General features: G+C 36.9%; 1 protein-coding gene across 1 annotated transcript in view; it reads right to left on the minus strand.

The window, feature by feature from the left end:
- The window catches only part of LOC137405400 (activating signal cointegrator 1 complex subunit 3-like), a 242,727-nt gene that overhangs the window by 224,545 nt on the left and 743 nt on the right, over positions 1-17,439 (minus strand). The window contains exons 2-12 of the mRNA XM_068091649.1: positions 16,685-16,826; positions 15,856-15,981; positions 12,769-12,969; positions 11,876-12,016; positions 8,854-9,018; positions 8,527-8,730; positions 7,892-8,118; positions 7,553-7,697; positions 6,472-6,696; positions 4,981-5,100; positions 902-1,066 (exon numbers count right to left, since the gene is read on the minus strand). Coding sequence (XP_067947750.1) covers positions 902-1,066; positions 4,981-5,100; positions 6,472-6,696; positions 7,553-7,697; positions 7,892-8,118; positions 8,527-8,730; positions 8,854-9,018; positions 11,876-12,016; positions 12,769-12,969; positions 15,856-15,981; positions 16,685-16,804 — 1,839 coding nt within the window. The 5' untranslated portion in view covers positions 16,805-16,826. The remainder of the gene's footprint in view (positions 1-901; positions 1,067-4,980; positions 5,101-6,471; positions 6,697-7,552; positions 7,698-7,891; positions 8,119-8,526; positions 8,731-8,853; positions 9,019-11,875; positions 12,017-12,768; positions 12,970-15,855; positions 15,982-16,684; positions 16,827-17,439) is intronic.

The raw sequence follows: 17,439 nt of genomic DNA on the forward strand, positions 1-17,439 counted from the left end.
AAGTAACCTGTATAATCAATATATACTCAAGTAACCTGTATAACCAATATATACTAAAGTAACCTTTATAACCAATATATACTAAAGTATCCTTTATAACCAACATATACTAAAGTAACCTTTATAACCAATATATACTCAAGTAACCTGTATAATCAATATATACTAAAGTAACCTGTATAACCAATATATACTAAAGTAACCTGTATAATCAATATATACTCAAGTAACCTGTATAACCAATATATACTCAAGTAACCTGTATAACCAATATATACTAAAGTAACCTTCATAACCAATATATACTAAAGTAACCTGTATAACCAATATATACTAAAGTATCCTTTATAATCAATATATACTAAAGTAACCTCTATAATCAATATATACTAAAGTAATCTGTATAATCAATATATACTAAAGTAACCTGTATAATCAATATATACTAAAGTAACCTTTATAATCAATATATACTCAAGTAACCTGTATAACCAATATATACTCAAGTAACCTGTATAACCAATATATACTAAAGTAACCTGTATAACCAATATATACTAAAGTAACCTTTATAACCAACATATACTAAAGTAATCTTTATAATCAATATATTCTAAAGTAACCTGTATAATCAATATATACTAAAGTAACCTGTATAATCAATATATACTAAAGTAACCTGTATAACCAATATATACTAAAGTAACCTTTATAATCAATATATACTAAAGTAACCTTTATAAGCAATATATACTAGAGTAACCTTTATAACCAATACATACTAAAGTAACCCTTTTAATTAATATACACTAAAGTATGTTAATAATAAAACCAGCGTGAGCTGGGCAAGTGTCAAGAACTCAAGCCTGGTCGTGTAAAACAAGCACACTCAGAAACATACCTGCACAGTATCATACTTGATGTAATAGTGACTGGCTGTACGTCCAAGGTCAGTAGGAAACATGTAGCCCTGGCCTTCATCAAACCGTATCATCTGAGCTTTGTCTAGAGCCTTAGCAGCTAAGTAACAAATCTTTTCCCTGTGGTTTTCAAGCAGAGGGTCCTCCTACATGTACAATAAATGCCTCAATGTACCAAAAAAGCCAGCCAAGATCGCATAGCAAAGAGCTATTGAGACTCATTCTTAAATAATGTGGGAGACCATTGAGATCTGCCGCGGGATAACGTCGGAGACGTATGATGATTTTTCATATCTATCGATGAAAAACTGTTTAGATTTGTTAGCAAATCGTAATAATAATCCTCACTCATGGTGCTGAAGACCTGTTGCAACTTGTCTGCATGTCATGATTTCACTCGTAAATGTGACAAACCATAAAATGCGTGTGGGTGCAAGTACATTAGTATATGAAAGTATAATGGTTTTCGGCAGTCTCTAATCGTGCAAAGAAGTATCATAATGAATAATACTATGTATTACATGTTGTTTATTACGTTATATGTATTTCTTACTCAAAAAACTGCGGTAAATGCCTGGTAATATTTGTACCGCCCATATAAAAATGCTTACATACGTATATATGTATAATATGACTTATATCTATATCAAAAGCTGTTTTTTCATCCCTGTTAACTTAAGTGAGAGGTAATGCCTACTCAAGCTCGGCTCTCCTACGAGGGAACTAAGAGTTTGAGCAAGCACCACGCGCTTCAAGATCTTAGTCATTCCCAATACCTTTCCGCAAGCCACTTGCGTTGATTGTTGTCAGTATTGTATAAATTGATATAACAATATAGACAAGAGGAAAAAATACCTGAATACAAGTCACTATCAATCTGTTTCATACAACCATACACTTCAGCTTAAAAGCAGTGAGCGAGCACCACATTTTTTAGTAGAGGGTTTCCTTTAGTTAACATCTCAATATAAATAATATTTGAAAATCTATAGTGTATATAATATCTATTTGAATGACACCTTTATTTGACTGCCACTATAAAAGAAATGTTGAAAAATAGCGCGCTACCCTTTACTCTATTTGACCATTACTTTGACATTCTTTCATCTTTACATACCCATAATAGAAAGTTATTAGTAGAAGTGTCCACAAAATGGTGCTAATAATGACTAGGTTACATCATTAACTATTTATTCTTTTGTGGCTGCTGATCGTATCGAAATCCATTTTCTAACTTTTAACTCATTTTTTCTTTCAAACATTAAAAGCAGCACCATGGAAATGATTAATAACTGTATCAGACTAATATACTTCCTTGCTCCTCGTTTAATGCGGTCTTTATACTACAGCAGGTGTAACAAACAGTTAAGCAATTTTGATGGAATCAGTGCTACTATTTTGAAATTAATCAAAAAGCTCAGTTAAAAAAATTTATGTGGACGCAAATACCGACTAACTCAGCCGTGCAGAAAAGATCTGAGGTCACAAGACATTGTGGAAGGTATCAGACAACCAGAAGATGTTCATTACATCGAAAGCAATCATCAGAATGTCGCTATCTGAGCAAACAATGAAAATATTTTTGTTTCAAAAACATTAATATTTGTTTCCGCAATACAAGTTTATGGTTCATTTATGTCACTTTTTTATGAATATATATTTGTAGCTGATAGATTTGATAGATTATCGTTTGATACGTTAGATTACGTTTGATAGATTATCATTATATAATTTATAAATTGGCAGATTTTGCAATATCATGTTATTTGACAGCATCATTGCATTAAACTGATTTTACAACTGATCGACGCTCGTAACTCCTCTTCTATTATACTGGTATTATAAGGTATTGCGCAGTCAACAAGAATGTGAAATGGGTCCAAACAAAAGCAACAATCAGAACGCAACTGGCTGAGCAAACGATGTAAATATTCTTGCTTCAACAATGGTAATTTTTTCCTTCTGTATGTAATGTTGATATGATTTGTCTGTCACTTGGTGTTGCTGAGTTCAATAAACCCAACAATATCCCAAAATATGTCCACAAAAAGCAAACCATCCACCCACTGTCATCTCAAACCATCCACTCACTGCCATCTCAAACCATCTACCCACTGTCATCGTAAAAAAAAGGAACCCACCGTCATCTCAAACCATCCACCCACTGTCATCTCAAACCACCCACTCACTGTCATCTCAAACCATCCACCCACTTTCATCTCAAACCACCCACCCACTGCCATCTCAAACCATCCACCCACTGTCATCTCAAACCATCCACCCACTGTCATCTCAAACCATCTACCCACTGTCATCTCAAACCATCCACCCACTGTCATCTCAAACCATCCACCCACTGTCATCTCAAACCATCCACACACTGTCATCTCAAACCATCTACCCACTGTCATCTCAAACCATCCACCCACTGTCATCTCAAACCATCCACCCACTGGCATCTCAAACCATCCACCCACTGCCATCTCAAACCATCCACCCACTGCCATCTCAAACCATCCAAACACTGTCATCTCAAACATACCTGAAAGCATAAATAAGCAAGTTTCAGAATTTTCCTCAGATCAAGGAACTCTTGAACAAGCTGAACCTGTTTATTAAAACGATGTAATGAAAAGCGGGTATAATTATAACTTAACATGCTAGCCTATAAATAACACCAACAAGCCCAAAAGGGCCAGACATAGAAACGTTACCTATTATAACCCCCTTTTGACCTTAATGTGTCCACTAATATTGGACATAAGTTTTTAAAGCTAGTCCAACAGTGTTTCCCCACCAAATACCCTTTGGAGAAAATCTTTAATAAAAACACTGTAAAAATTAGCTATATTTGCATGCAAAATATAACATCTGCAATAAAGGGGCAAAATAACAAACTCTTGAAAGCTAACGACGACAGCTTGAACAATTGCAACTGCCATGTAAAAAATTACTGTAGATTTGGTGGAGAATGCTTTACAAAAAGCATCATATACCAGGCCAGCGTAACTTCTAATGATAAGACAGAGACATATGTAGGTTTGACAGAGGGAGATTTTATAACGAGATACAGAAATCATAAAACATATTTCAATAATGCCAGCAAAAGAAAGAGCACTGAGCTGAGTAAATATATCTCACCCCTTAGAGATAACAGCAAAACATTTTACCTAAAATGGAGATTCTAAAACAAAGACGGCTTATTCTAACATCAGCAAAAAAATGCCAACTTTGTACTAGTGAAAAATATTGCATTTTATATAAGCCGGAGTTTTTCACCCTGCACCGTTGTAACGAGAGCGTAATTTACTGGAGTGTATTTACTGGAGTGCCACCTGCAGGCACTCCAGTAAATACTTTCTCAAGAAAATATAATTTTACAGCAAATTTTCTCTCTTTTTATGCCCCAAATTAGCTAAGGACATCTGGCGTTGTGAGTTTTTTCAGTTGAGGAGTCGCTTTTTTAGTGAATGTGCGCGCCTGACAGTTGTGGTAATGAACTAAATTTTAACAACTTTTTTGTTCACACCACAGGAAACAATTTATAGTGAAGTGCTTATACTGGTCAGTTTTTACATCTTTATTTTACCTATTATTATTATATATTATATATTATTACTAGTATTTAAAACCACGGCTTTGCCATATATATTAATCAAATAAATATATATGTGCTTATACATCTATATAGGTGTATATGCAGGTATATGTGTATATACATATATATACATACGTGTTTACATAGATATGTATACACACATATGTGTACACACATACAAGTACACACATACGCATACGCCCGGGTGTGTGTACATGTACACAGTGTGTACACTGTACACATATGTACACGCACACACATCCTTGGTTATATACACGGTATAAACATGCTTGTAAATACACATATATATACATGTATATGTACAAATACATGTATATACACTTTTTTAGTGTGATTCCAAAGCTTTTATGATATGAATTGCAAGCACCCAGTATTAACTTTACCAGAAAGTATTCAGCACTGATTACACATAGTTTTAAGTGTACACCATAGTTGACTTACACCGAGTAACTTGTAGGTAATGCCGTAAACAAGTGGGTTGTATCTCATCCTAACAAACATATAGGTATAGCTCAGCCACGTCACTGCTTCCTCCAGGTTGCTAATCGTGCCGAGACATATCTAAGCATAAAAAGACACTGTCCATTGAGATCTAATCTAGGGACTTGTCTACCGCATTAGCGAGGTTGAGTATGGCAGCAAGGGTTGTCTAATCTTGACTGGTCACAAGGCTGAGCAAATGTGAGAGGGTTTATGATCGTTAAATTATGGGTTGTAAAAATTATACAAATTTCTTTTCTCAAAGTAGAACAACCTTTATTTGACGAAATACTGACAAAAACTGACTGCTATGGCCACACAGACAGGGCCGTGTATGACTGGAGCATAACTAGAGCATAATGAGAGCATAATGAGAGCATAACAAGTAGCATACAAGTAGCATACAAGTAGCATACAAGTAGCATACAAGTAGCATACAAGTAGCATACAAGTAGCATACAAGTAGCATAACAAGTAGCATACAAGTAGCATAACAAGTAGCATACAAGTAGCATACAAGTAGCATAAAAAGTAGCATACAAGTAGCATACAAGTAGCATAACAAGTAGCATAACAAGTAGCATACAAGTAGCATACAAGTAGCATACAAGTAGCATACAAGTAGCATATAAGTAGCATACAAGTAGCATAACAAGTAGCATACAAGTAGCATAACAAGTAGCATACAAGTAGCATACAAGTAGCATACAAATAGCATAACAAGTAGCATACAAGTAGCGTACAAGGTGCACAAGAAAAGCAGGTGTCATGACTAAGTAAAGAAGAACTACCTTCCTAAGATATGAAGTATTTCAACAATGATGGGCCCATGACAAACCTATCAAACTGTTTTATATCTACTTATAGCATTAAGCAAGAGCACTATTATATTTGGTTGCCTACGACAGTATACACACCGCACATATGCTCATGTCTGTCACCGTACATTCTTTTGAAGCGATAAAATGATTAGGACTATATTGTAAATAGTTTATGTATCATTTTAATTGTGTGCATTTTTTCAAGCATACACAAGCAAGTGTTGCGTGATGATGATGATGATGATGAAGTTCTTGTTATAAGAATGAAGGCAGAAGATAGAATGATGCTATGAGTTTTGTTAAGTAGATAAATATGGCTGGGAGGTTGCCTGCTACCAGTCTGAATCAAGTTATATCAATTGTTTTAGAGAACCTTGAAAGGCTAGGAGAGTCCACTGACAGATGTTGACAGGTGACAACATGTGCTCTAATACTCTGTATATGAGTCTATTGTTTAATTTAAAGTAGTTGTAGGCAAAGGAACATTGTCCACACACACCAAAGATTAGTTTGCTTTCAGTAAAGTCACCGCATTAAGAATCAAACTAACATCTTTGATAATATAAAGAGCCAGGAGTAAAACGACAGTTTATTTGACCATGAAATTCAAGGCAAGTTAGCCAGTCATTACCTCTGCGTTAAGATTGTCAATGAGGCCTGCTTGGAATTGACTCTCAATAGGGTTCTGCCTGGTCAACAGACTGAGATAATGCGAGAGTTTGTCATGGGTGGTGATGATGGTGCCATGTCCATATTCATCAAACTGAGGTCTCCCTGCCCTTCCAAAGATCTGTTGTACATCAAGGATGCCAAGGTCTACAAACGCTCCCTTCTTTGAGTCGTATATGTCTGTACCCTGAAACAAAAAACTGACTTTAATGATGGAATTACTAAAACTTTTCATTATAGCAGCTTTGAATAACCAATTACGGAGATTTTAATATTTTCTGTGTTTGTAATGGTTTACCAGTCAGCTATAAGGTTTTAAAATCTTCTTTTAATTAGGTGAATGGTTTATGAACTTTGGAGTCACCATGCTGCGGATCCATTCATATCCACAGTCAGGCTATATTCACATAGTCAGGCTATACATGTATGTTATGTTTTCACATAGTCAGGCTATACATGTATGTTATATTTTCACATAGTCAGGCTATACATGTATGCTATGTTTTTATGGATTTATTCTCACAAATATCTTCGTACTGCAAGGCTGTGACGGCTGTGAAGGCTGTGAAGCTTAGCAACATATTACAGAATTTTACCTTAACAGCCTTTTATTTATCAACTCTCTCTTGGAAAGGATGAAAGAGGTGCGTTATTTACCATTATGTTATATTTTATATAATTGTAGCTTGCTCGTATTTATCATTTTTATTAATTATTAATCATTTTTATGAATTATTAATAACTTGTGTGTAGACTTTTACTATACCCATGTTGTAATAGGTTGTTTTATTGTTTCCAGTTTTACGGTGCGAAATAAACATATATACAAAATAACCAAATGAACCCGTATAAGACTTATTTACTATCAATCCGGGAGGGTTGTTACAGTGTTCAACTTAAATCTCAGCCTGTACTAACTCTGCTAATAAGCAGCTGGTAGTACCAACTTGTCTGAGCGTGTCTTCCTAGAACAACTCCAAATTGTAGACCAAATGAAACGATAAAAAGAAGCGGAAGCGGTTAGATAGAAGGCAACCACCAACCTTAATAATAACCGCATGGGCAGGCAGATTAACTCCCCAGGCAAGGGTTGCCGTACATACAAGGCACTTGATGAATCCGTCGGAGAAGTATTTTTCTACCAGGTTTCTGTCATGCCTTAGCATACCAGCATGGTGTATAGCAAACCTGTTAATAATGATGGATACGCCTGTCATGCCTTAGCATACAAGCATGGTGTATAGCAAACTTGTTAACAATGATGGCTACACCAAATGAAACATATTAACTCTAGAGATCAGCAAAGAGAACACAGATGATTAAAATCATGATGTATACCGATTACTACAATGTGAATTGTAAATGAACACAAACATACGCACCCATCAGCAAACAATTCTTTCAGTTGCTTGTTCTTGCTTTTGTCCATGACCTTCATGGCAGCAGCAAAGTCTGGCAAATTTTCAGGAGAAAAATGCACCGTGTCTCCATGCTGCTTGGCACACTCTCTCATAGCCATAGCAGTTCGATGAGTTTCATTCCTGGCATGGACGAACACCATCACCTGCTCTCCACTTCTAACTTGTTGTTTTACTTTATCATAGCATATCTGTACAAGAAACACATCATCATTATCGACAAGATTTCTTTATAACCCTCACAAATAATGCCCTAGCATATCTTGCTTGCCATCTCTGAGAGTCCCACTTCGGGTAATTCACTAAAACAGCATCTAAAAATATCTATAAAAAATGAGCATGATATATTCTTCTTCTTTAATCAAATCGATCAAACATATTTTGAGGGCTCATCAAAATATGAATTTACTGAAATCAGTCAATCAATGCAAAGTCTCATCCAGATAATGCAATCAGTTGCACATCTGAATACGAAGTCAAATTTTCAAACTAGTTCTACTATAATAAGGGTAAATGAGAAACTTGGGCATCTACTAAAGAAAAGGTGATGATATCACCCTAAACAAAGGTGATGATATCCCCCTAGTCAAAACACCAACCTCATTCATGTCTGCCAATCTTTGTATCCGATTGAGTGCTTTCACACCAATGAAAGTCATGCCGAGGGGGACTGGACGAAAGCGACCATCAAAGAAAAACAAGCCAACATATGGGCTAACACGGAGGAAATGAGCAACATCCACATAATTGGGAAGCGTTGCAGATAAGCCTACAATCCTGATCATGCTCTGACTCGACTCGACCTGCAAAGAAACAAGCATGGATAGCCAGTAATAAGTCAGTATAAAGCTCTACAGAAAGGACTGCATCAAGTAAAATTTCATGCATTAATAAGATGCTCATGAAGGATATTAAGCAAAGCCTACCTGTCGAAGGGTCCTAGCAACGAGAGACTCGATGACGGACCCCCTTTCTTCATGCAAAAGGTGCACCTCATCTATGATCAGAAGCTTCACGAGCTGAACCAAAGCGATATCTCCTGATGATTTTCTCGTCACGACGTCCCACTTCTCTGGTGTTGTCACCAGCATCTATAGTGGAAAAAATGGATCATTGTTCCTAGAGAAACCACTATATTTAACAAGGACATGGAGTAAAACACTATCATGCGTACAATGTATCATGTACAATGTTCATGTATTTAGTATTGGCGGTCCTACTAAACATGTGTCATCAAAGGGCACAAAAAGACTCACTAGCAACGGTCTTATCATTACAGGAACCCTGCAATACATTGCCATTATACATAATTACTGTTCATTTACACTTTACATTTAGCTAATCTACCAGGGCTGTTTTCATTTCTATTATAGCACTACAAATGGCTGTTGTGCGTTAGAAATAATCATTTGCAAATGCTCAAATAAAATCAGTGAGAACACTTTCGCACTGCGTAACAGAATAGTAATTAACTAGTGCAAGACCTGACTTATTATTATACTGCTAAAAATATCACCAAGGCAACATGTGTACCAACTTTTGAAATTCAATTTTCAAGATTTAAAAATTGCACAACATATTCCGGTGAAAAAAAACTGTTGATAGTACTCTAACTGGATGAAACAAAACTCGTTGCTCCTGGGAAATAAACTAATGTCCTTATTTGTAAGTTTAGTCTAACAATACTACTCACGAAAAGGTTCGAACAACCAACCATTTATGCCCACTGCTCATCAATCAAATACTTCCACAGTAAACAGTCAGAAACACAAAACGAGTATGTTTCAAGTAAATAGAAATATCTTTATGCGAAGTAGTTACATTTATTTGGCCTGTAACCTGCTGATGAGCCCATCGATTTGGGCATGTCATTGTCTCACTTTCATGACCCATTTAGGAACCACTAAACAGTTCTTAATACAATAGTACCAATAACATTTTATGAACCACCAAAGTTTGCTGTCTCCCCAAAACTTCTAGTAACAATTCAGAATAACCTTTATTCACCTACTTGGCATCGCAGTGTAACTGAAGTTTTTTTTTATAATGGGCCATGTTGTGAAGTTATAATTACAACACGTCAATATAGTAAGAATGCCACGGTTGCAAACTTTGTTAAACGGTTATTGCGATATTTATCAAACATATATTATTAGTAATGTCATTAGCAGCTGTTTCACCAAGTACTAGAATAGTACCAGTAGTGTTTGGCTTCTTGTCTGGAGCAATGAGATAAGAGACTACATGACAGGTTAAGAAAAGCCCTACTGCTGCTTCTCTCATGACAGGTCCTACTGCTGCTTCTCTCATGACAGGTCCTACTGCTGCTTCTCTTATGACAGGTCCTACTGCTGCTTCTATCATGACAGGTCCTACTGCTCCTTCTCCAATGAGCAGGTCCTACTGCTGCTTCTCTTATGACAGGTCCTACTGCTGCTTCTCTTATGACAGGTCCTACTGCTGCTTCTCTTATGACAGGTCCTACTGCTGCTTCTCTCATGACAAGTCCTACTGCTCCTTCTCCCATGACAGGTCCTACTGCTGCTTCTCTTATGACAGGTCCTACTGCTGCTTCTCTCATGACAGGTCCTACTGCTGCTTCTCTTATGACAGGTCCTACTGCTGCTTCTCTCATGACAGGTCCTACTGCTGCTTCTCCTATGACAGGTCCTACTGCTGCTTCTCTTATAACAGGTCCTACTGCTGCTTCTCCAATGACAGGTCCTACTGCTCCTTCTCCAATGACAGGTCCTACTGCTGCTTCTCCAATGACAGGTCCTACTGGTGCTTCTCGAATGACAAGTCCTACTGCTGCTTCTCCTATGACAGGTCCTACTGCTGCTTCTCTTATAACAGGTCCTACTGCTGCTTCTCCAATGACAGGTCCTACTGCTCCTTCTCCAATGACAGGTCCTACTGCTGCTTCTCTCTTGAGCGGTCATAAATGCTCCTTCTCCAATGACAGGTCCTACTGCTGCTTCTCCAATGACAGGTCCTACTGGTGCTTCTCGAATGACAAGTCCTACTGCTGCTTCTCGAATGACTAGTCCTACTGTTGCTTCTCTTATGACAGGTCCTACTGTTGCTTTTCTCATACTAAACTTTAGTATGAGATAAGTAGTATTAAAATAATAAATGCTCCGTTGCCCCTCAAAAATTTCCAAATTTCCCCTGGAGGAATACCCCCTGGAGGAATATTCCCTGGAGGAATACTCTCTGGAGGAATACTCCCTGGAGGAATACTCCCTGGAGGAATACTCCCTGGAGGAATACTCCCTGGAGGAATACTCCCTGGTTGAGAACCACTGTTCTAGAGTATATATCAAGTGTTTTGATATTTTCAATTTGCAAAAGTTTTATTAATGCCGCCAGTTCCATGCTTGAGCCATGTTTCAGTTTGGTAACAATGTTGAACTTTCGAAAATACAAGAAATAGGGCTATTACGATAATGCAATTTTGTGTATGGGATAGTAACACTGCAAGAATTTTGCATTCCAAATTTGAGCATCCTGCAGTGAATACCAATAACTTTATGAAAGAAATCACGGATACTTATTAACTGACACTTGTATATGCATACATGTTTGTACATCTATATATACATATATACAAAAACATACATATACAAACATATACATATATACACATATATAGACCGACATGTATATACACGTTACACATATATACGTACATATATATGCATAAATGCACATGTATGCATTACTAAGAACTCAGGCTTTGTATGTACAAAGGAGGTGCTAGGGCTAGAGCATATGCTGTCCCCTGTTAGCTGTCTGACTGCTACCTGTCCTCTGTTAGCTGTCCGATTGTTAGCTGTTCCAACTGTAAGCTGTTCGACTCATACCTGTCCGACTGTTTGCTGTTCCGACTGTTAACTGTTACACTGTTAGCTATTCCGAATGTAAGATCAATTCAAGGTTTGTTACCTGTGTTTTAAGGATCTCTTGTTTGGTAAGAGACATGTCTCCTGTTAACTCCTTGACTGTCACACCCAGCGCTTGGAGGCGTCCTCCAAAGTTCCTCACCATTTCAGCAGCCAGAGCTTTCATCGGCGCTACATAGACAATCTGTCAACAAATTGAAGGTAGCAACTGACCAAACTGCGCCGTGTAGTTGAAAATATTGCTTTCACTGAAAAGTTCTTCCAAACAGAATAGTTGAAATAAACATAGCAACTGAAAGGAGAAGTGTGCGGTACTTTGATGTATTTGAGATATTCTGATCTAAGCGTTTGATGTACATTATAACTAGTAGTTGATATCATATGATGTACTAACAGTGTAACTAGTAGTTGATATCATATGATGTACTAACAGTGTAACTAGTAGTTGATATCATATGATGTACTAACAGTGTAACTAGTAGTTGATATCATATGATGTACTAACAGTGTAACTAGTAGTTGATATCATATGATGTACTAACAGTGTAACTAGTAGTTGATATCATATGATGTACTAACAGTGTAACTAGTAGTTGGTATCATCTAAAGTACTACTACTACATGTCATACAAGCACTACAATTACGTACATTGCTACTGCATGCCTCTTTACAGAACACAGAGAATTGCAATACACCCACATACATGCACAATACATGGCAAGTATTGGGCAAGTACGTAACATCTCCATTCGTCTATGGTTTTGAGATGAAATACATTCAAAATTAAGCAGAAACATACAAGCAGTAACATGTTTATGTAACTCACATCCTAGTCCTGTAAGATATGAGTGAAAGCATGCCAGTAGTTGGATATGCAACTTACATTCCATTTCTTCAAAAAGTGTAACTCAAAATGCAAAGTGATCACTAATTACCTTGAACTTATCTTTCTGAACTACTCCTTTCTCGATATGTTGCTGTATCGTGTGCAGTATGGTCAGCATGGCTATGTTAGTTTTTCCAGCACCAGTTGGAGCACATATCAGCAGGTTCTCATTTGTATGGTAGGCCGTCTCATACACCACACTTTGTATACGATTGAGTGATTTAGTGTTTTGAAATGCCATCTGAGCCACCTATATGTATGTATGATCAAATATTTCCTATAGGTATGTATGATCAAAGTGTAAATATAAATGGGTATGTAAATAACATGCAGCACATGTTTTCAGCACAGCATTTAGAGTTTCATTTTGTTAAGACGTTCAGTACTTGCGCATGTGTCATGTTCACTACGATTCATATTGCAAAGACAGTCAGATGTTATGTGGTTAAATGCACAATGCAGTGTATCCGTATCGCATGCCAACAATTATGTAGGAGTATTGCTGTATGATTACAAGAGCTTAATCAGGTCATCTCACTACATTTTGGAACTATGTTGGAATGCATGTAATTTGACATCAGTGAGTCTCTTAGAAGTCAATGCCTCACATAGTCTACAGTTTAATATCTAGAGCGAATAATTTCAATCAAGCTGTAGGAGTAGCGGTAGTAGAGGTAGGAGTAACAGTAGTAGTAGTAGTAGTAGCAGTAGTAGATGTACGAGTAACAGTAGTAGCAGTAGTAGTAGCAGTAGTGGTAGCAGTAGCAGTAGTAGTGATAATGGTAGTAGAGGTACGGAATAGCAGTAGTAAGAGTAGCAGTAGTAGCAGCAGTAGTAGTAGAGGTAGGAATAGTAGCACGCATCAATAACGCACATAGATTTCTACAGGTTTCACGAAAGCAGAGTCAAAAGCTAGCTGAGAATTTCAAGTGACAGGTAATAAATTACAAACACACCATTTTCTGTGCGTTATGTTTTTAAAAAAGCTTGTTCAAGAAAAACTGACTATTTGCCAAAGAACAAGCCCTACCAATAATATTGAGGGTGATTTTTTATCAAGCTCAACTCCGTCAGGTATAAATGGCCAAAACTTTGTCTTCTCTACGCCACTCCTACCATTACAAGGCATAATTCATCTATATATTCATAATGAATACTTCAAAAGTCACCAATATTTACTACTATTTAAATGAGAATTTTCTAGGATTTCGTTATCTTTAAGGAAATTTTCTAAATTTACTTAAAGGTTGACTTGCAACAAAAATCACATTACAGTTATTTGGTATCAAAAGGTTCACCATGTCTTCGTCTGCTGTGTGGTAGGTTCAAAATATGTGGAACCGTGATTTCAAGCTCTTAAAAGCTCAAAAATGAACAGTTAATCGCAGACATCACGAAAACGCCGTAGGTTGGATTCCTTCTCAAAACGGCTCAAATGTCACGTATTTGAACACGATGAACATTTGTTTACACTTTCATGCAACCTCATTCGCCGAAATATTTTCACAAATAAACTTCATGCATTCAATAAAACCATGTCTATTGTCCATACGCATATATTCTATTATCATTGTAATGCTGTCACTTTATGCAGTGATATCTCAAAACCTAGCCTAAAAATTAGTTTATTTTTTTAACCTTAGCTCAAGGGGGTGCATATCATCCTCTGATAAACACGAGGAGCCTGTTGGTCACCTGTGATGGTCTAAAAATGCCGCAGAAGTTGTTAGCGCCATTTGGCGGAAAATATGGGTCACATGATTGGATTATGACTAGATGATTAGACCAAGCTGAAATGAAACTGTAAAGTAGCAAGCATCTATATTTGATAGGGGCTTTCCGGTAGAACCCGAACTGTTTGTCATAAACTAGTGCTATGAGGAATGTTACATTGAGCCTTTTATTGACCTCTCATTTCAGGTGACAGTCATTAAAGTAAAGGGATTCCAACCTACAGCCGTATTTTACCTGTTCGTATTCGAGCTTTTAAGAGCTTGGAATCATATACCCACATATTTTGCACCTACAACACAACAGTGTAAGACATGGTGAACCTTTTGATACCAAATAACTGTAATGTGAATTTTGTTGCAAGTCAACCTTTAAAGATAACAAAAACAGGCTATGTATAAGAATCCATTTTGATGAAGGTTTCTAACGATGCAGTATGCGCGATCACCAATATGATGATGCAGTGTACACGATCACCAATATGATGATGCAGTATACACGATCACCAATATGATGATGCATTGTGCAGGATCATCAATATGATGATGTAGTATGCAGGCTCACCAATATGATGCAGCGTGCACGATCATCAATATGATGATGCAGTATGCGCGCTCACTAATAGGATGATGCAGTATGCACGCTCACAATACGATGATGCAGTGTGCACACTTACCAATACGATGATGCAGTATGCATGATCACCAATATGATGATGCAGTGTGCACGCTCACAATACGATGATGCAGTGTGCACACTTACCAATACGATGATGCAGTATGCGCGATCACCAATATGATGATGCAGTGTACACGATCACCAGTATGATGATGCATTGTGCAGGATCATCAATATGATGATGTAGTATGCAGGCTCACCAATATGATGCAGTGTGCACGATCATCAATATGATGATGCAGTGTGTGCTCACTAATAGGATGATGCAGTGTGCACGCTCACAATACAATGATGCAGTGTGCACACTTACCAATACGATGATGCAGTATGCATGATCACCAATATGATGATGCAGTGTACACACTCGCCAATACGATGATGCAATATGCAGGCTCACCAATATGATGCAGTGTGCACACTTACCAATATGATGATGCAGTATGCAGGCTCACCAATATGATGCAGTGTGCACACTTACCAATTCAATGATGCAGTATGCATGATCACCAATATGATGATGCAGTGTGCACACTTACCAATACGATGATGCAGTATGCATGATCACCAATATGATGATGCAGTGTACACGCTCGGCAATATGATGATGCTTGTCAATTCAAAAAATCCACATACTAACTTGCTCTTCTTCAGAAAGTTTCACCAAGAGGCAAGTTTTATCTGCTCTTTAAAATATTCTATCTGCCTAAAATACTTTCTGGAAAGTTACCTGGTCCATAGATGATATCATAACTCTATCCTTGCCTACATCAGGCGGTGCTCCTTTTGATGGTGGAATGGTTACCTCCTCCATCATTTTGTTTCCAGTCTTTGTGAACCCTTCAGGAAGACCAAGCTGGAAAAAAAAGCTGATAACAACCATAACATGAAAATGATCAAACTAGACTCACCAACATCCACATATATTTTATATCAACAAAATTCAAACTGTATAAATTGGAGGAACTCGTGTCCATTCTCTGATGTTGCTTTAATATGTGTTACTTCTTAGTGCATGCACAACAAATGCTTGAAAGTACTTGTGAAAAACTCTCTTATACATGTAAAATGGGTCAATAGTTCAGTTGCTGAACTATTAAACTACAATGTGACTAAAGTGAAACCATAATAGATTAGTTGAATAATGAGTAGACTACAATGTGACTAAAGAGAAACCATAATAGTTCAGTTGAATTATGAGTAGACTACAAAGCAACTGATACAGAACTACGAAGGAAAGCGGTTTATGTTGTAGATGCTATAAAAACACCTTTTATGGAGTAGACAGGTCAGAGACTCAGTTACTCCTGTTTTGAATAATAGTAAGAACAAAAGTGTTATTAATAATAAGAAAGCAAATATGATTACTATTTTTAGAAAGAACCAAGTTACTATTAAAAATCATGAGTAGAAAAAAGAGACTTTCTTCTTAAACATATGACGTAAATAAGCAAACATAGGATATAACCACACCACCAATACCCATTGTCCCAGACAACTCACGCAGCTTTGAGAATAAAGACCTTACAACATTGACAAAGACTAAAAGTAGGCCTAACCTTGCTCCCGCCAATAAACGCAGAAGACTGTTTGGCTTGAGCCATGGAGTCATAGACATTAGGATAGACAACGGTATGTTCTGCTCGAGTTCTTTGGGCTGACAATATGGGACGGCTCATCGCGGTCAGTAATTGTTCCTCTCTGCAGAAGATCAGTAGAAACAGCTAGAAACGCTTGTTTAAACACCTGAAACCTTCGGTTTAAAACTTAGTACAAGTGAATGCAAAGGCAACACTTTTTGACCTCTGAAAAAAATTCATCAAACTTTCCAAGTCTGAAAAAGTCATAAAAGTCTGAAGAACAGAGGTGAGACGCTCTCAACAACTATATAACATTTCATACAAAATTTGACTGTCACCAAAGTGTGCATCAAACCACAATTATAATTGAAAAAATATAACAACTACTAGAACTAGGATGTACTGATTCATCAATAGCAATGCAACTACTACTAGTACTAAGTTGTACTGGTAGATCAATAGTAATATAACTACTACTAGTACGAGGCTGTACTGATTCATCAATAGTAATATAACTACTACTAGTACTAGGGTGTACTGATTCATCAATAGTGATATAACTACTACTAGTACTAGGTTGTACTGATTCATCAATAGTAATATAACTACTACTAGTACTAGGTTGTACTGATTCATCAATAGTAATATAACTACTACTAGTACTAGGATGTACTGATTCATCAATAGTAATATAACTACTATTGGTACTATGGGGTACTGCTTCAGCAACAGTA

Source organism: Watersipora subatra, chromosome 9, assembly GCF_963576615.1.
Source record: "Watersipora subatra chromosome 9, tzWatSuba1.1, whole genome shotgun sequence".
In the NCBI taxonomy this organism is placed as follows: domain Eukaryota; kingdom Metazoa; phylum Bryozoa; class Gymnolaemata; order Cheilostomatida; family Watersiporidae; genus Watersipora; species Watersipora subatra.